Source organism: Empidonax traillii, unplaced genomic scaffold (genome assembly GCF_003031625.1).
Source record: "Empidonax traillii isolate 1590-97213 ecotype Southwest subspecies unplaced genomic scaffold, ASM303162v1 scaffold264:size1143063, whole genome shotgun sequence".
Lineage (NCBI taxonomy): Eukaryota > Metazoa > Chordata > Aves > Passeriformes > Tyrannidae > Empidonax > Empidonax traillii.
The window spans coordinates 488,969-509,627 of record NW_020955457.1 but is presented as its reverse complement, the minus strand read 5'-3'; the positions used below and the strand labels follow the sequence as shown (position 1 = coordinate 509,627).

At 38.7% G+C, this 20,659-nt stretch overlaps 1 protein-coding gene across 3 annotated transcripts in view; it reads left to right on the top strand.

The window, feature by feature from the left end:
* Positions 1-19,310, top strand: part of LOC114060204 (transmembrane protein 68-like) — a 20,056-nt gene extending 746 nt beyond the window's left edge. Inside the window, exons 1-7 of one of the 3 annotated variants that reach the window (XR_003571842.1) lie at positions 1-93; positions 3,715-4,045; positions 6,460-6,624; positions 12,363-12,556; positions 14,165-14,369; positions 14,701-14,761; positions 16,528-16,584. Coding sequence is in view for 2 of the 3 variants with exons in the window: in XM_027889524.1 (XP_027745325.1) it covers positions 3,718-4,045; positions 6,460-6,624; positions 12,363-12,556; positions 14,701-14,761; positions 16,528-16,667; positions 18,860-18,964 (993 nt within the window). In the remaining variant the exon portion in view is untranslated. Of the gene's footprint in view, positions 94-3,714; positions 4,046-6,459; positions 6,625-12,362; positions 12,557-14,164; positions 14,370-14,700; positions 14,762-16,527; positions 16,668-18,859 lie in introns of those variants that run through there. The other 2 variants (XM_027889524.1, XM_027889525.1) reach the window with 2 other exon arrangements.
* The last annotated feature ends 1,349 nt before the right edge of the window (positions 19,311-20,659 follow it).

Genomic DNA, 20,659 nt, shown 5'->3' with positions numbered 1-20,659 from the left:
CCAGCGTTGTCCCGCCGGCACGGGAGCCAGGCCGGCTCCTGTGCCAAAACAAGGGGTAAACCACGCTGACTTCTAGGATCTCTCCAGTCGCAGGTGGCATTACCAGTGTTATCAGGGTCTTCTGGCTTTTTTTTTTGTTTGTTTGTTTTGTTTTTTTTTTTTTTTTGTTTGTTGAGTTGGTTTGTTTGGGTTTTTTTCTATATATGTTTGTGGTGGCATTGCTGATTCTGGTGACGGTGCTCTCGGCCGTGTGTTTCTGTCGGCAGGGGCACGTCGTAGCTGCTGCTTTGCAGTGCCTTTCTCGTTTGGAGATACTGGAATGTCCTCCAGAGGCTTCCCTTAAACATTTCGTGTGCATGCTGGAGTCGTGCTGTGCGTGGCTTGCAGCACTGTGTGCTGCTGTCCATAATTGCTCCTTCTAGCGTGATCCAGTAGGGTCTCAGTTAACCGGGATGTGCGGACTGCAGCTGAAGACCACTGTTGTCGTTTAATTAAGGACTTTTCTGGGTCATGAGCCAGAAGTCAGTGGGAGGGATTGTTGTGTGTTAGCCCTGTTTCCACTTCACCATCAGCGTAAAGCCTTAGGTGTAAGCATAAGTCAGTGGGTACTGTCATTAGTCATATAAGAGACTGCATCCTTTTGAACGAGTAGAAGTGCGTGTAAGCTGCTGTATTAGGAAGTTAGAACTTTTAATATGTAGTTTGAACTGCACAACAGCAAGTGTGTTAGTGCTGTCAATTAAAATAAGAATGTGCTCATATTACAGAGGGATTCTGCCTGTAGCTTGGCTAAAGGTGGGACTTAGTAGTACTACACTTAGTTGCACTGAACTCCATTGTAGTTTTTAGATTTGGACGATGATGGCTATCAGAGAACCTCTGACAGGGAAGACAGGGCAGTCTCTCTGCTTGGATGAGGCCCTCATCAGAGCGGCATTGCTGGTGTTTCTAGAAGACAGGGTGCTTTATTTTGTAGTTTTAACTGCTCTGTGCAGTCACAGCTGTACAGTTGGAAGAGACCAACGTGTTGTTACCAGGCAGCATATAAGAGCCATGTTGAACCTTTGTTCAGTGTGGAGATCTTGTGCTATTCTTGATAATGATCTGCCTTCCCTTCTTCACTGACATTGGAGCCACATTGCAAGGACCTTACTGCTGCTCTTAAGGAGTGGTTCTAGAGAGAGGGAGGTAGAATCTTTGCAGAAAAGGGATAGGAGGCAACAGGCACAAAGTGTAGTCAGGGGAATTCTAACTAGAATAAAGAAAAATATTTTCACCATGAAGGTATTCAAGCACTGGATTAGGAATCTAAAGAAACTGTGGAATCTCTATGGAGATAATACAAACTGGACTGGATATGGCACTGAGCAACATGATCCAACTCCTTAGTTAGAAGAGATTGGACAAGTGCTGTCCAATGAGTCTTTCCAGTGTGAATTATTCTATGATTCCCTTCAAGATGAGTAAACAACACTGTTCAGAGTAGAGCTGACTGTCCCTAAGAGAAGGCAGTCCTTCAGATCTTGCCTCTGTGGCTGGTAGCACACAAGATGTCAGATTTTAATTTCTGTTCCAGGTTATAACATAAATATGCAAGTAAACTTATAAGTGATGAGTGCATTTGAGGCATTGCATCGAACATTGTAGGCAAAAGGACACGTAATATTTTTGCAAGCCTGACATGTGTAGACAGGACTTTAAATTTACTTGATGAGGATTTGGGGTTTGGAGAAAGCTATAAACAATTAAAAACGTAATCAGTGGGAGAGTATAGTTTAAGCAATCTTTTAAGCTACGTAATCGCCTCTCGGTTTTGAAAAAACGTTTCTGTGCCATAACTCATGCTCCATATTGTTCTCTGGGTGGTAGGTGGAACCACTGTAGAAGTCCAGGCATAACAGTCTGATAAATATTGTGGCGTTGAATGCTACTCCTAAATCCTACTTGGTCTCACAAGTTGTGTTTCTTATACTTGCTCTGGGTGTTTGCTGCCTGACAGGTTCTGGACTTTAGCTTTGGCAACAGGAATGAGAAGGAGCTTTCTCTTGATCTCCCCCACGGTCACTCTCCCTTCCTTTCCTCCTAACTCACACCCCCAAACAAAAGTGCATGAAATCAGTGAAGTGCATGTCACTAATGCTATATACTTATCCACTGCTGAAGATAAATCAACTGCTGGTCACATTGTCATGCTGAGGAGCAAAGAACCTGATGAGGAGCAAAATGTTATAAGCCTGAATTAGTGGAATAGGCACGGATCATGGGAGCAAAATCCTTGTAATGAGATCAGCTTTCTTCTCATTAATAGGAATTATCTTGAGCAATGTGGGTAGAGGCCGATTTCAAATCCAGAGGAAAAGGGACATCCTTGGTCTATCAGAGTGTGAGGGAAAACTGAGACGGGGAAATGAGTGATATGAGTTCTGGTATAGTACATTTTTCAATGTCTCATAGCGAATGTGGAGTAAAACTGATCTGCTTCATAACTTGTGTTGCCATTGGGGTTCTGATAGTATTAACAAACTTTCTGAATTTCAGTCATTTATTGCATACAAAAACAGAGCAAGAGTAAAGGAATGATTGACATGTTGGTCTAGTATCAGAGCTCTGCAGTCATACACATCTCTGCAGTGCTGTAAGTCACATTCTAATAAAAAACCGAAACACAACAACCTTAAGATAGATTGTTTCAGAAATACTGTTCTTAATCTGTTTCTCTCTATAATCCTATGTTGTAATTGCAACGTGTTTTTCTTCTTGGTCCTGACTAGCAGAATGTCAAGTCCTATCCTAGTCTAGAATAAAGCGGTGGTCAACTTTTGTTCCCCAAGATATAAACACTGTAGCCAAAATAGCCGAGCATTCAGGTTGTCTTGTATTTGTAAGGTGAAGTGAATAGCAATTTTTCCCCTTAATTGTACTGAGCTAAGAAAGGTCTTGCTCAAGAGTTATAGAAAGTCTGAAATACCAATCCAGAGAGGTCTGTCTAGTCTGGGAACTTCTTAGGAGCTGGCGTTGGAGAAGAGAGATTCTTATACACTGAGTAAAGCCAGAGCAGTTAAAACTTTTAGAGGACTTTTTGTGATCTTTCCCCCCCACCCCCTTTCTTTCCTGCTGCCTCTCTGTGTTGTGCTCTGGGTCTTCCAGATACAGTTAAAGGTCTCACCAGGCCTGAGACTTTCTTGTTTGAGACCATCTTCTTCTTCCGAACTCATCGAATGGTTGTGGAAGTGTTCACTGGGCTTTCTTTTTCAGAGCACTGGATTTGAGATTGTGCTGTTTCTTGTTGTAGTTAATGCTTGGGAGGTGGTTTTGTTTTACTATAACAATATATTAGACTAATCAATGCAGCTTTCTGAAAATCAAAAATACGCTATTAATTGGTATTGGTAACAATATAAATGTTCTGAATCTGTGTAAGATGAACAATTTTCAGTGAGATTAAATCTTAGCCTGAGATTAAGCAATTGCACCATCTTTATAAGTTAGAATTGTCAGCATTTCCAGTACACAAAAGAAAAGGACTATAAAGATCAAGTAAAAGTTCAGCTTCATGAACTGTTATGTTTCTAGTAGGTGGTGCTGGGGTGTGGGGTGAGTGGTGTATGAATGAAATGCATATGTGTGTATATTAAATGCATTTATATATAAAGGCAGACCTATCTTTTTGGAAGATTTATTAATCTACTTTTTTTATTTTTTAAATTTGAACAGGAAATGACAGGTGGAAATGAATCCTGTATTGCAGGACCGATACCTATGTCCTACTTAACTTGCCTGACTTACATTCTTCAAGAATGGACTGGCGTGGAGCATATTGGAGATTATCTAAGTTATGTGTTCTACCTTGTATGGGTGCTTTTTCCACTTGCAGTAGTTTTAATACTTCCAGGAGTTATTGTTGCCCTCTTCTACATTTCCATTCTCCTTCTTCATATTTATAAAAGGAAGAATGAACTAAAGGAAGCATATTCTCATGATGTTTGGATTGGTGCAAGAGAAATGTTGGCTACCCTGTGGGATGGACATGGAAGAATATGGCATGGTGAGTAAGATCTGACTTTCATTAAAACCTGCTGAAGCTCTTATTCCTCATTTACCTTTCAAGATTATCATTATATACTTGATTGTTGCTGCGATTGCATGCCAATTCAGGACAGGTTTTTTTTTTCTGTTTTATCAATGATTGCCAGTGGTGTCTGAGAGGAAAAAAATAAACCATTGAGACTTTTTCTGTATGTAAAATTTTTGCCTTATGCATTTATTCCCTTGCTGCTACAAATGAGATCTTTCTTCTGGTTGAATATATAGGATATTTTTAATTGCTTTTTTTTTTTTTTAAATTCGTTTTTTTAACTACCGCTGGACTTTCTCATTTGAAGCAGACTTGAAATGTGTGTTACATTAAAAATTAGATCAATTATCTATATTATTTCATAGTCAATATATGAAGACTAGAAGTTAAATGCCAGTTCCTTGATAGCTAGTATGTCAGCATATATTAGCATAATTTAATTGCACTTAAACAGTTTTTTACATCAAGTGCCAAATGAGGGCTAAAAGGAGCACTAAGTGTCAATTCACTCACTAGTTGCTTCTTGAAATTAACTTCAGAGCCTGTTACAGAACTCTACGTTTTTATTTTCTTTCTCTCTATGTATTTTGGACAGCTACTTTCTCTACTAGAATGTCAAAACTAAGGGCCCTGTTCCTTGTACTTCTTCTATTATTTCTTTATAAAGACAGACTTAATAAATGATTTGGCTTTCCTTTCTAAGGAAATCATAAGCCTCTTTCGGAACCATTCAGTCTAGATGCAGCTAAAGGAGAAAGAGATGCTTAAGAGCAATTTACATAAAGAACAAATCCTTCTTGAAAATCATCTCTATTTGTTCTCTACTCAAAAGGAAGCGGGTTTTCAAGGCATTGATAACCAGATGGTGAAGCAGCTGTATCAGATAGGCTTTATAAGACTAGGATGTAACTTTCAAATCTAGGAAAGTACACTACATCAAAATCAACAGCTACATCAAAGAGCTTAAAATGCTCACTTTACAATAAAAAGCTATTTACTTTTTTTCATAAGAAAAAGATTTTTTTTTTAAGGCCTTGGCTCTTTTAAATCGTAGTAACTTTTTCTTTTTGTAAGGTCTAACTTTTTATTTGCACGGAAAAGATTCTTATCCAGTCCCTCAGTGGCAGCTGTGACTATTTTTTGCCCTGCCAGCTGCTTCCTTATTATCTATACACTTCTCTTCCTAAAGAATGAAATGTTTTGCAATTATTTTTTTCCCCACTTGATTACCAATATATCATAGGAAGAGCTTTTAATCCTCAAATCTCACAGCATTGTTAAAAAAACAAACAAACAAACAAACAAAAAAAACCAACCTCACAACCTAAAAGCCCAAAACCAATGCACACAACTGGTGCATGATACCTGCACCTTTATATTTGCTATGCCAGTGCTGTATGTATTGATTGGCTGTCCTGGAGCACAATTAATGGTTACCTTGGATGGTACAGATGATACACTTGCAATCTGCTGGAGCTCCACACCTATGCAAAGTAAAACAGAGGAGAAGAGTCAAAGTACCTTCAGAATTAAAAATAAGTTAATGAAATAGGAGTTGCAGACCTGGTTAACTTTGGAAGAAGTGACAGGGTTTGGTTGGGGTTTTTTGGTTGTTTGGGGGGTTTTTTTTGTTTATTTATTTTATACAAACCACAAACAAGATACTATAACAATACTACTGGATATTAACTGAATATGTTCTATACTGATGCATTTTGATATTTTGTGTTAAATAAACATATTCTGCACTGTTAAATAGAAATGTAAGTGCGGTAAGAAACTTACTGTGAAGAAATTTACTGTGTTTATGTATTTTTCAGCTAAGCATATAAAGCTCCAACTACCTTTTAGTACTTAGTGATGGAAAACTGGAGCAGGTATAACTTAGATACAAATAACAAAGATAAACTTCATGCCCTGGAGTAAAAGGAGACATGTAAATGGGTACTGTCACGTCAAATCTTCTTAAACAGTCATTGTTGGCAATGAACTTCAAAAGGTTAATAATAGCTTGAAATAGTCATTTTACCACTTCAGCCCTCGTTGTGATTTCTCTTGAATGATTGAGTCAGAGAACTTTGCAGCCTTGAAGACAGTGAACTGAAAAAATAAGGAGAAATGGTGTAGTTCAAGACAGTGAGACTGAGTGTTTTAATTTATTTTTTAGTTCTTTCTTTACATGTAGCACTTTTGCCTTAAATGAAGCTTTGTTTTTCTGTGGAGTAGCTTGTGTTTCCTGTACATGCTGCAAGTTGCCTCTTGGCCAGTGCAAAGGTCACTTTGCTCTTACTGCTTCTCAATAGGTCTAGGTTTCAGCTTGCTGTAAGTTAGTTTCTTTAGGATAGGTTTGTATCAAACTTTGACATCTGTTATACTTTTAACAGGTTATGAGCTTCACGGTATCAAAAATATTCCTGAAGGACCAGGGCTTATTGTGTTTTATCATGGAGCTACTCCTGTTGACTATGTCTATTTCATGGCTAGACTTCACGTGACAACGAAGAGACGCTGCCGTGTAGTAGCTGATCATTTCGTCTTTGGATTACCAGGTGAACATACTTCATTATAAACAAGCAGTTTTGAAACTCTTACTTAAATTTTTTGATGGTGTAACTAATAGAAATTGTATCACAGGAACACGGCTTTTAGAACAGACATTCAGACAAATTTAGTGCAAGTGTTGAAGTAGAGGTGTCTCTCACATGTTCTTTACAACCAAGAATGATTTTCCAAGGCTAGCCCATGCAAGGATGGGTCATACTCCTCTCTGGGTAACACCTTCCAATGAGTCTAGGGTGTTTGGAAACAAATAGAGGGAGATCATAGGGGAAACAATTGTCTCTGTATTCATCATTAGCAAAGACTTCAGTAAGATGTTTCTTTTTTATTAATATGGGCAGAATGAGTCGTGTCACCGGGTTAAGAATTAAACTGTTTGGAATCAGTGCCGTTAAAATTAAAAATACTAGTCTGGAGAGACAATGTGTTCTCTCATCCCACCCAGCTGAGTATGGTGAGCCATGGGAACCTGTCCCCAGGAAGACTGTTTTGAGTAGAATCTTTTTTGGAGGAAAGCTGTAGAAGTGTCGAACATGTTCATGGTGAAACATGAGGTGAAGCATGACAAAAATGAAAAATATCTCTAGGGCAATATTTTGCCTGGACAACCTACTGAAATACACTGCTGATGGGTGAAATTAATTATGTGAGGGGTTTGGTTTTTGTGTGAAACACAGTAGTACCCAGTTCTTTTCCCAAGTTCAGTTTGTGACTTAAAACCTGTCAATTCACAAAATGAATTACAAGGAGCATTCTGTAGTGTATTGATGCTTTTAGTGGAAACAACTCATATAAGAAAACTGTTGTTTTGTCAATACAGTTTTATTTCTTAGTCCACAAGACCCTAGTGTCTTCCTTCAACCTTAGTCCCTGAAACCAACACTTTCATCCTGATCACAGCATGTCTTTGCCTCTACAGTTGCTTTTACCAACAGATTCAGATTTGTGAGTTGATTATCAAATCTTTTGTATACAGCTGACCAGTATAGCCTATCTCATAACGCAGACTTGGCTCCATATTGTATCTATTAGTACTTATGCACAGTTGTTTATCAGGTGGTAGCTAATGTTGGTTTTCTCCATTTCTGCCTTAAAATAGTATGAGTCCCCCAAATATCACTTAGTGGCATTGCAAGACATCTGACTGAATGGCTGATCTCAAAGAACTGAGTTCAGCAGTACAACATCTGGTTAACAACTGGTTTCTACAGGCGTTCCTCAGGGATTAGTGCTAGGATCACTGCTGCTTAGTGGTTTTATTGTACCCCTGGATGAAGGGTTGGAGCATGCACAGCAAATTTACCAATGATACCAAACTAGAGGAGCCACTGATATACTGGGGGTTAGAGCTTGTGTTCAGAGAGATTTCATAGAAGTGAACTGGCAGAAACCTCATGAAATTCAGCAAAAGTGAGTGTAAAGTTGTGCATCTGGGATAGAACAATTCCATGCAGCAGTACCCTGGGCAAAAACATGGCTCTGCAGGAAAGGATTTTGGCGTTTAGTGTACTACAAGTTGGGTGTGAGTCAGCAGCTTGTGCTCGCAGTGAAGATGATGAACTGCACACTGAGATTTTTTTTAGCATGAGCGTAGCCACCCGGATGAGTGAAGAGGTTTTTTCCTTGGCTTGGTACCTGTGCACCTCCAGTAAGGTGTCCAGTTTTGGACTCCCGGGTACAGGAGACGCTAGAGTGTGTTCAGTGGATGATGGAGGGCTAGAGCACACAGTGTATGCAGGGAGGCTGAGAGAATTGGATTTGTTTGATCTGTACCAGATAAGGGTGAGAGAAGATAGTGTTGCTGTCTTCAGCAACCTAGAGGGAGGGGACAGAGAAGAGGGAGTCAGACTCTTCTGAGAGGTACACAGAGGTAGAAAGAGAAGCAACAGAGGCCAGTTGCAACACAGGAAGTTCTCATTAGACATGTAGAAAGGTACATTAGAGTGTACCATTAGAGTGATCAGACACCTGAACAGATTGCTTAGACAGGCTGGGGAATCTGCATCCCTGGAGACTTTCAAAACTCCGCTGGGTGAGGCCCTGAGCTGCCTGATCTAGTTGGACCCGCTTTGTGTGGGAGGTTGTACAAGATGACCTCCAGAGCTTCCTTCCAATCTACATAATTCTCTGTTTCTGTAAAGAAGTTAAGGCTATTCAGGGAAGACAAGCCCAAAGAGCTCAGAAAATGTTCTGAATTGTTTAAAAATAGGTGGAGTAATCTATGACTGGCAAGATAGATGCTGCTTCTCTTGTGAATCAAACCAAAGAGATTGCATAAATTTGTCCTAGTACTAAGGCTGTCTGATCTTGATTAAATCTTCAGATTAAACTGGACACCTTTTTGGAAGATGTTTTAACCAAAGTTTATTATGCTTAATGCAGGGAGAATGGAGGGGTGATTTGGGGGTTCTGTAGGACACACTTGGATTTGGTAATTTAATGATTCTTCTTATTTTATTATTATTAAATCTACTGCAAATAGCTGTGAGGAGTGGCTCGTCCCATGACTCTCAATTTCAGGTCCATGCCAGTATGCAGTTTCCAGGGCGCAGTCTCATTGCATCCTCTGCACGGGGCACTGCTGTCCTGCATTCACTCGAATTAACTGGAGTGTGTTTGTAAAATGTTAAGGGATTCATGAGCCTGCAGTGCGTCAAACTGCCTCTCCCTACTCCTTAGCCTTGAAAGATATGGCTTAATAACTTATGGAAGGGTATCTCACCTAATAGAAGACCTGCTATAGGTATCTGGAGATTCCTACTGAACATTACCTTCTGTGATTCTGTAATGTGTCTTTCTTTCACGTTGTTGCAAAAGGAAATGATTTGATTGTCTCAGTTTATTCTGTGTCGGTATTAAGTGTGCTTTTGTTACTTGTATTTTGCGGGAGAAGGATATGAAATATGGTCATGTGGCTTCTTTTTTTACTTTTTCTTTTAATAACTGGAGGTTAGCCACAGGGGGAAAAAATCCAAAACAATATTGCAGGTTTCTGATTCTTTTGGATTCTTAGCTGTGTAATGCTGAAGTCTTTTTCCAAAGAGTACAGTGGGGACTGAGATTTCACTTGTGTTCTTCTTCAGTCACCCTCTCCTATAGTATGGGCCATATTTGCTTCCTAGAGTCATCTAGGAACCCTCTTTAAAAGGTTGCCTTCTATCTTGGGATACTAAGTCAGCCCCTCTCCTGTGATGTCCTAGAGAAAAGGGGCTGTGGCTCTTCGTCTGCTACTGTGCAATACCTTGTGTATGTATCTTGTGGACGAGATGCTTGGCAGATACACACATGTGGTTACCTACAGTTGTGGAAGGTTGGATTCAGTGATCTAAATGACTCCTCTCCGTCTGTGTCCTAAAGGTCAAACATGGAATAAAGATGACATCCTTGCCATCTTGCTACTAGGTAGCTGAGAAGCCCTGATGTTACAGTCAGTTGGGCTAAGTTAGAGAAATGTTTATGGGGCACATATTGAGAGCAGTGTTAAAGGCATTACTGGGCACTCTCCAGAGGGTTTTCAAACATTGGTGCAGACACAATATTGTGGAAAAGAGAGGAAGAGCATGTTGGGGCAAAGGGCAGAGTCCAGGTTAAACTGTGGAATACTTCTTGGTATCCCGAAGAATTAGTGTCCCTTCATGCTCTGGAAGGCTTAAAAATTGTCTTTAGATAATTTTGAGATTTTTTTTTTGCTGTTTAAAATGGAAAAATAGATTCCTGGTCACTAACATGCAGCAGCCAGGTACTACCACAGAGTTTTTTCTGACTTCGTGATGACCTTTGCCTTGGGCACAGGTACCCTGGCTGTCCCTTCATGGCCACTGCACTAATTTTTTTCTCTCTGCTGCTCTAATGGAGCCAAGTTCTTCTTCCTTGTTCCTGGAGAAGAGACATTGATAGTAATGTATGTTCTGCTGCCTAGGTTATGAAGTACAGCTAAGAATATAAAGTTTCTACTGAAAGTCAAGGGGGGAAATACATCTTAGAAATTTTGTGGAGTCTTGAAAATTCCCCCCACAACTTTTCTGTAGGTACAAATTTTTGCCCGTATTCTGTCTACATTCTGTTCTTTCTTTTATTGACCTATGAGCTAGACAGACTCGTGATGTTGCTCTGTCACATGCACCCTCCCACCCACGCAGCATATCCAGTGAAGAAAGGAAGACTATTGTCACAGCTTCTGCTTCCTTGGAGTGTCTTTTCCTGCTCGGCTCAACCCTTCTCATGACTGTTGTGTCTCTCTCCTGAGCTCACTGATAGGAAGGACTTAGAGACAGGCAGCTTCTTACCACCAGGTACTTTCCAGAGAGCTTTAATTAGTTTGGGAATACAAAACATTGTAAAAAGAAGCTGTTGAAGATCACACAAACAAAGCACCTGAAAGAAATGAATTTACTTCAGGAAAACTGTATTTCAGGTGTCCTCTGTGCAGATGCTACTAGATGAAGACTGGAAGTGTCACCAGCAGTGTGCAAGACAGCAAAATATGTGACAGGTGTAGTGCAGCTTGTGTTTGTTCAGTTGTCATGTTTTTGGACAGATCCTGGTTGTGTATAGAGATGAATCAGGGGTAATTATAGTCACGCCAACAAAGACTAGTTAGAGGTCAGAGTTTAGTTAAGAATAAACTAATGATATGTTGCCTCGTGCTTTTCTTCTCAAGCCCTTAGTTTATGCGAGCTGTAAGGGAAGGCAGATCTGTCTTCCTAACTATATTTCTAACACTTCTTCAGCGTGTGAGTGTATGTAACAAATGCGTGTTCATAGTAACAACTATTTATTTATTATTGAGAGGCAAATGGGATTAGATCAATTCTGTTTCATTGTCTGTGGCTGATGAGTTGTTTGCCTCAGTGGGAAACTTCAAGAAAAAGAAATAATGTTACCCATGCTGTTCAGTCGTGGAAAGTTCCCATTTTGGTGTGTAGTACTCAAAAATACGGTATAAATTTGAAATTTATTGAACTAGTTAACAGGGCTGATTTCCTGCAAGCACAGGTTAATGCTAGTTATGTCCTTTAACCTTAGTCTAAATTCATCAGATATGCTCCCATTTGATGCTTGTAAGCAAATTTCTGCTGTTTCTTGGAGAGTGGGGTCAGTATGACATTTCAAAGTCAGGATAATATGAGGAGTTTGTATAAGCTTAGGTTAAAAAAATCAGTTATAATATTACCAGAAGATGAATATACCCAATTCAGATTTTTGTATGAAAGGTACTCACACGTACTCACAGACTGAACCAGGGAGTCAAGTGCAGTAGTGATCAGTATTGCAGACAATGACAAAGAAAATGAATCATTCTCCTTGTGCACAACTGCGCTTTGCCAAAGTTCACAAAATGAAAAAATTTGCTGGTATTGCTTCTTGTTGTATTTTATTTGGATTGTGCTACGTTTGAACAGCAGAGCTCGAGGAAGAAGCCAGTGCCCTGGAGTCAACTTCTTTGAAGGGACACTTGAAAGATGTCACAGTGCCAATTTTTTTCAGTTTAGTCCTGATAGTGAGGTATCACCTCACTTTACTATGACAAAAAGCCGCTGAATCTCTAAATCATCAACTTTGCAGACCAAAATCAAAAGCATGACTTAATGCTTCATTCCCTCTTGGGGATTTGGGGCTATAGCTTATTAGACAAATAAGTTTTAGCCATAGTGTTCTGTGTTGGAAATCTGTTCTCAATGGTAATATGAATGAACATTTTCCAAATTAATATTGTCTTACCCTACAGGTTTTAAGATATTACTTGATGTACATGGAGTTATACCTGGTCCAAGAGAAGCTTGTGTCAGTACTCTGAAGGAGGGCCACCTGTTAGCCATCGCGCCAGGAGGAGTTCGGGAAGCACTCTTTAGCGACGAGATGTACACTATTTTGTGGAGTGATCGGAAAGGCTTTGCTCAGGTGGCCATTGATGCAAAAGTGGTGAGTATGATAGGTCATGAAAGAGAAGCAGAGAATGCTAACTTATTGATACTTTCTTCCAGGGAAAGCTATTTTGATTATCATATATTTGCTGTTACATTAACTGTCATGAGTATGGTTACTTTCATAACTACATTTCAATACTCTTTTTGTTGCTTTTGATAGATAAGAAGGCTTTAGAGTCAGCTAAGAATAGTGTGGTCAGGAAACCTGGAGTTAAAAAGAATGAGAGATGAAATAAAGGATGATTTCTCTGTTGCAAAAGTCTGCTGGTTTACACATAACTGGTCAGGATTGTAATGGCTTAACCCCTGACCAGAATGGCTGGGAAGCAACCTTACATCAACATTTCTGTTTCTCCTTTCACTGAACTATGCTGTGACCCAGCAGAGTATAGATTCACTGGCACTATGCACTGTATTGGCATTTAAGGGTAGTAAAATCCAGGGCATACAGCAGGAGCAGCAGGAGTTCACTCCTGTGAACTGTCCCTTCAGTTCTAAGGTATAGCACTGTGCTTGGTCAGCAGGCAGATAGGGGACCAACTGTGAGAGGCACAACAGTGTGTGATATATTTGAATTGTAAATATTGTAATAATAATTTCAGAGTCCCTCTCATTCTATATTTGTACTTGAAAGGTATTTGCATATGTCCGTAGGTCTGCATATACCCAATTGAAAAGTAAGTCTCGCACCAAAAGTTTCATATTTAGATACTGTCAAAGAGAGACTAGTTAAATTTCTGGATTTTGTACATAAATAGAATACTTTTAAGACCCAAGTGTGTGTCGCTTTTCTCACAAGGAAAATAACACTGCTTAAACAGGGTATTTTCAGCAGGTTTAGATTTTACTAGTGTATTGTAATAGCATGTGAAAGGCCTTACTTAAGATTCAACTATGGTTGTACTCATTATATTTATTTTATTGAATATGTGTTCAGTTCCTTTTATGCACTCAGAAGGCTGTTGTAGTTTCATTGCCCCTAAAAAAAAACAAAACTGAGAGATGCAGTGAAAAAGGAATAGTGTTGGAGGCAGGCTGAAAGTGGGAAAAACATCCTTATTTAGATTAAAAATGAACTTTAAGTCACCTTGAATTGTAAGCAAAACTCCTCAAGGAAAGATAAATGTGACTGAAACATCAGAAAAACGTGTCTAAAATCAGAACCTTCAACTCCTTGAAATTGTCTCATTTCAGCAGTTAGTTTGCCAGAATTTTTGTCATATAAACTAACTTGGTGCATACAAAAATCTCTACTTCTATGTCAGAAGTAAAATGTTCCAAGTAGGATTTTTCTAGAATAAAGAAGTTTGTAACCATTCAGTTTAGGCAATTGCACTTCTTTTTATTCTGTAACTGTGTCATATTATTTAGAGACTTCCCCCTCGCCAAAAACCCCAATGTGATATCTTTCTGAAAAGTTTCATGTACTAGCTCATCTCCTTGCTTGTTCTTAAGAAGTTTATAAGCATCTGAGTGTATGAAAATCCCATGAAGAGTTCTGTATTTCTGATGATGCTATCTGCAGTAGGTACATGCCATAAAATGATGGTGAAAAACTTCATACAGTAGTTGCCCCCCTCATGGTTCTTGTGAATCTTGACTGCTGTTTGCAGTAAACAAAAACAGCAATAAAAAGTTGAAATACTCAACACCATTCCAAGTATTCATCAGCAGAAATAAATCAAGGATATGTGTTGAATATGACACATCATGTGTGAAGCAATACCATCAGCATAGCAGAGATGAATCAGGCAAGTTTAGTGTCTCAATCCTGTGAATTCTTCCCTTTGAGCATAACTACAAATTAGGTAAGAGGTTTAAACACTTAAGTCACAACTGTGCAAACACTGCTAGATGGGGCGAGGGACGACTAAATGCTCCACAGGTTCTGAAATTCTGGCCTGCTTTGAGAAAATGGACTTACTGAAACAGTGACTCCCTTAAATCTTATGGTATTCTCGAATTTGAAACCTCATGGCAGAAGGTCATGGAAGAAATTAAGAATACTTGTTTTGTTCTCTCTATGTCCTTATCTAAGAAACTTTTGAAATTAATTTGCTTGTTGTGTTTAAGTGAGGTAGAAGATTTTCAGTTAGAGCTATCTTCATTGAATTCTTAATTATTTTTTTTCCCTCCTAGCCCATCATTCCTATGTTTACACAAAATGTTCGAGAAGGCTTTAGGACATTAGGAGGAATAAGTAAGATATTTTCTATTTTTTTGTAGTTTCTTTTTCCATATGTGTTTAGCCTATCTCTATAGAAGTAATTCCCATATAAATTTCAGATTTAACACAGCCTTGTTTCTTGAGGTTTGCTTTCTGTTAGAGTTCAGAGATGTTATTAGGATTTAATATCAGCATTAGATGTGGTATTGGCTCATCTAAATTACTTTCCATGTAAGTGTTCCTTTACAGAAGCAGTAGAAGAAAGGAAAAAGGAGCCAGAAGAAGACAGAAAGATTTACAGTGCTTTTTTTTCTCAGCTTATATCTGCTAGGCCAACCCTAGGTTTTCTCCTAGGTTGACAGCTGACACATAATTCCTTTAAATGTTCTCCTAAAGCTCTGTACTTACACCTTTACCTGTGCTTAAACTTTGAGTGATTTGGACTATTATTTAATCTGTAGTTGCTTTACTATTCTGCACTACACCTGTGGTTCCTTGCAAAAACTTGCATTTGCCAGCTCTTTTTCCTTATCTCTGTGAGATTTCCAGACAGAACAGCAATAATGGGTCTATGTCTGAAACGTCTAGCTCTGGGATGATTAGATGTCCACATCTCTGTTCATTTTCTAGTGTTAACCTCCCTTTTTTTTAAGCTCTTCAACTTATTCTCTAACAGAAGGGGCCTGAAGAGATTCCTCCACACCACATGTTCTGCCTCAAGTGTGGTACCATCATCTTCATTAGAGGACTACAGGGGCAACACAGTTCTGTTGCTCTCCTCCTCTAATAAAGAGCTAAATATTGCATGGAGACAGCCAAGGCATCACACGCAGATGTCATGTTGTACAAAAATAAACAGCAATTAATTGTTGCTGTGTTCAGGAGAATCACCCCAAACAGAAGAAATGTAAGCCAAAATCATTCATGCTCCTTGCATTCTGCAGCAGAGTTGTTAGAGGAATTGAACTCTCTTGATCACTGAAGGTGTTACTCCAGTTTTAGTAGTTTTTGAATACTTGTTTTTATAGGTTGTGTACAGATAATTCCACATCTTGATCAGTAAGGATTTTCTTATGCCATCACATCAGTTAATGGAATTTCTTGTCTGCAATTGAGAAAGATAATATTAGCAAGAATTTTTCAAAGAATCTCTTCGGGTACATTTGGGATAAATGCTAAAAAGTGGCATATGGCAAAGATCTTGTGTCCTCCTAGAGCTGATTGAAATACCTGATTTTTTTCTCTCTTTTTATACTGTTCAACTGTGACCAGTGTGTGATCTGAAAGAGCAATTCAGAGTGTTAGTATGGTTGACCTTTAGGCAGATAAGGCTATTTCTGATTCTCTAGACCACAGTGGGACTGACCAGTGCAGTCTTCCAATACTAAAGCACTTAACTAACCTGTAAAATGAGCTGAACCTGTAACCTGGTTTGCGTAGCATTCCTGTCCTCTCCAGACAGGCAGCTGTTGAATTTTTCTCCTCTTCTTCCTTCTTGTTTCAGATACTCTTCGGAGGAAAGATTCCACACCAAGTTAGGGTAGAAACAAGTCTGATGTTATCATTAATGCAGCTTTTGGAAAATGAAAGTCAAGGGTAGAACAGCACTTGAGATGACAAATTGTTTGAGAATCTGGTTCAGGGACTAGATTACAATTTCAATGTTGAGACATATGGCGAAAAAAAAACTTTACAGAATAATCAGTCTCTCCCTCTCTCTCTCTTTCTTTCTCTCTCGTTCATTCTCCCTGCCCTCACCTTTCTTTCTCCTGCTTTCCCCTAAAATTTTTTCACATTAGAAATATTAAGGTCACTATATGAACGTATTAGATTGCCAGTAGTTCCCGTGTATGGTGGGTTTCCAGTCAAGCTGCGTACATTTATTGGAGAACCCATTCCATATGATCCAAATATGACTGCTGAGGAACTAGCTGCAAAGGTAAGATATGATTTAGATAGACATAGATACTTGTTTTGTTTTAAATATTGAATGTTCTGATAGAAAATGCTGCAATAGATTTTTCAAGTGATTTCTGCCTAGGAGCCAGTTATAAAAATTGATGGAATCATGATTAGTTTTGTACTTGTATAAGTCTCAATGCCCTTAAATACTATATTTTTGTTGCTACAACTTGCAGCTGTCCTAGGTCTTTTAAAGTTTATTACACCCTATACTTGCTTTGAGAAACAACTTACTTTAAAGTCTGAAGAAGTTAAGTCAGATAAGACAGCTCTGGGTTGATAAAGAGAGAAGCATTTCATCCAGGGGGAAGTGTTCTGCTTCTTAGTCTTCTCAGAAAGATACTGATGAAGCCTTTCAAACATAGCAAATCTGTGTTCACAAGCTGCTGGAATCTCATGCAATAAAAAAAATAAGGTAAATAATTTCACTGCTTTTTCTAGTGTGTTTCTATTTCCTCCAGTTTCTCACCCAACAAATTAACTTTTAAATGTTTCCCTAATTCAGATTTGTAGAAAGTGCTTTGTAGAAAAGATTCTCAGGTCCTCATGTTCATTCAGTTTATTAATAGATTTCACAGTGCAAGACATAAACCAGTTAAATGGTGGAGCAGTGAGATGGAGGAGGCTGAAATGGCCATTTTTGAAAGCTCTACAGATGGTCACCCCAGGCAGATGGAGCTCGTTAGCCCTGTAAGGCAATCCATCTACGTCCTGAGGACCTCGCTGCCCCCGTCCAAGCTCGCTTGGCCCCGGCAGATGAACCTCAGGATTAAAGGGTGGGCTCAGTTCCGCGCACACTGTGTCTCACCTAAAAAATCCAATGCGCAGGCTGGAAGGTGTAAAGACCTTCCCCGGTTCTTCGTTCGCGAAGACTGGCCATTACATTACATTACATTACAGATGGTCACATAATCATTCTGAAAACTTCACTTGAGAGAAAGGAACTTTTCTTTTTGACTGTGTGGGTGTCAGTTTAGTTATCTCTCCTCATCTCTTTACCCTCTGATTAGATCTCTGCAAAATGACTTAAATGTTTATCTTAAGTTGTTTATCTGCATTATCTTAAGCCCTGATTATGGAAAATTGGTTGTTTCTTTTGGGATTCAGTCTGACAGGACTTCAGAACTGTTGGCTTTCAGGAGAGAATGTGTATTTCAATGGCTTTCAAACATGTACTGGCATCGTAATTTGTGCCAACCCTCACTTGCTTCTGACTTAAATGCAAATTCTGCTAGATAAGACCCCTAGAATGTGAATTCCCTAGAATCCTAGTTAGAGTGATTTTAAAGTTGTATCTCATGTTTCATTCTATGGCACAGTATGTATTTTTCAATTAGGCTCACCTTTTTACCTAATACAAATTTTAGATGTTTGGAAACACTTAGGACCAGATCTATAAAGTCCTTCTCCAGGACTTGACAGCTGATCACATACTTCATATGAACAGTGGGAGCTTGTACCAACAATCATCTCCCCTTGCTGACCACTGGTTTACAGAGGCAAATAATTTTTTGTTCGGTCTCTGGCCTTAAGAATTGTCTGGTCTGTGCTTCTCTAGGCAGAATAGGAAGGCTACAGTGTGTCCTTGCCACAGCTTTTGCGTATTGCCCTGCTTTGAATGCTCCCTATAGAGCTTTTATATAATAAGAATGGCTGCTGTGAACTCCTTGGCCTGGTTGGTTTTTGAGTGAAAGTGAAGGCTGCTGTCACATGCAGCTGAGTGACCTAAGTGTGATTTACAGGACCAGTTCCATTTTGGGACTGGGATGCATGGGTCATTGCTTTGTACAAGTCAAATGTGCTGAGACACAGTGGTGTTTCCAGTGCTGCTTCTGAGTGTGTGTAGAAGCAAAGTTCATGGATGCTGGAAGAGTGTTACTGATGCAAACCTGGGCATTTTTACTCTGTTCGTCGCTTTATTTTTGCGTATCATTAATAGAGTTTGTGAACTCAACTACCAGAAAAAAAAAGGTACTAGTTTGTTGGTCCGTTCTGTGGCAGTGTAGCTGCAATCACACCTTGTGGGCTTAAATATGGAAAAATGGTATTTTGTACTTGCAGTAGTTCCATGGCATTTGAAAGGATGAGGAAGAGCCTAGAAATTGTGGTAATATATGAGCAACATAAAGATGACCTAATCTGACCAAAACCTTTTCTCTTTCCCTACAGACAAAAGCAGCACTCCAAGCTCTAATAGAAAAACATCAGAAAATACCAGGAAATATATTTAGGGCTTTAATGGAACGATTTCAATCACATAAGAAAGACGATTAAGGTCTCCTGAACTTAAACTACTATAAACTACTATTTAGGTTTAATATTCTTAAAGTCACATTTGCAAATTATTCATTCTTCTAATAATAGGTTTTAAATACTGTCCTAAAGGTACTGCTGTATAATGTAAGGTAGAAGTCACTTGCCCTTTCGCCTCTTCGATATCAAGCTCAGGAACCCAAACTTCAAATCATTCGTAATGGAGCAAAGTTTAATTTTTGATAAAAGCATTCCTACCTTGAAAGTATATGGATCATTGTTTTTTGTTGGTTTTGTTTGTTTGTTTGTTTTTCCTTTTTCTTTTTCTTTTTTTTTTTTCCAAAATGACACTGAAAGCCTTTGTGTACATGGTCTGTCCTTTTTTTTGGTGCGTTGACATCTCTCCCACTACCCCCTCCTTGCCCTGAGGTGGAGTCTTACTGTTTATCCTCATTACTGTAAGTAGGGTTTTCAGGCCAGATTAATGCTGTACAACACGTATGAAAACTTTCTTTAGGTTGTTACACTCACACTGGTGGAATACAGTTAACCTTTGGCCTGCAGAACCTCTAGCAGTGACTGCAAAACCTGTGCTGGGTGAGCTCAGAAAGAATTTGGAGGAGTCAAATTTGAACCCTGCAACACAGCTGCTGTTTCAAGCCGTATTGTCCCGTATATTTCTCATTTGATCTACAAATTCTCATTTGAAAGAATGAGCCAAGCATTTAAATGTCAAGAAGTGGAAATGAGAATACTGTTTTGTACAATGAGCTCACAAAGGTTTATTTTGAAGGGAAGAAAAAGTGATTACAATGCTCTCTAAACATGGAAGTTCTTTTGAGAAACAGGATAGACGTTCCCAAATAGCCTTTAGATCTAGTATGTGGGTAAAGTGTTAAATATACATATTCTTCAAACAGTTATTTACATAATTTATTAAATCAGGGTTGAGATGGAAGTTCTGTATACTTTCCTTAAGTGAAAACAATTGAATCAACAGGAAGGAGTTGCAGGATTGGACTATTGGGCACTTACAGCAAGTTGTACTGTTATATTTTTTCTGAGCTAAAGCCTGTGCTTTTATTTCCAAATAGGAAATATCTGAAATATTTTTTCTGATTTCCAGCAAGATTAATTTACAGTTCCTAAATTAACATTTGGGACCTTTTTGGTTTTGGGATGAGGACAAATTCCTTAAGAAAAGACAAAAGAGTTTTTTGCTGTATGACATGGTCTCCTTTCAGTATTGTTGGGGCTTGACCTTTTCTTAAAAAACCTCCATGCACACCCTCCAAAAAAAAACCCCAACACCTTAATTTTGAAGGAACAGTTGTATTTGATTTAGAAACCATTCCTCTCACCATTTAAGCACATGCTTTACTTTATGCTCCTTTAAACGTTTAAATTAGTGACATTACAATAACTGCATGTGGATGATGCCCTACGTTAGAAAAATATCACTTTCTGCAAAAGTGTCTATCAGTTATGGTTTACAAGAAGCAAAAAGCTTACTCATTATGTTATTTTATATGAAAAGCATTTTATGTGGTGTTAAATTTTTTAAAGCTTTGGAAATAATCATGTTATACAGAAGCAAATGCCCATTCTAAAGTCTTTTAAATGACTTGGGTTTTACTTAAAGGCAAGATTGTGTTCTTTTCAATTTATTGATATGTGTTTAAAAAATTAATGCAATATGTCATTAAAAATGATAAT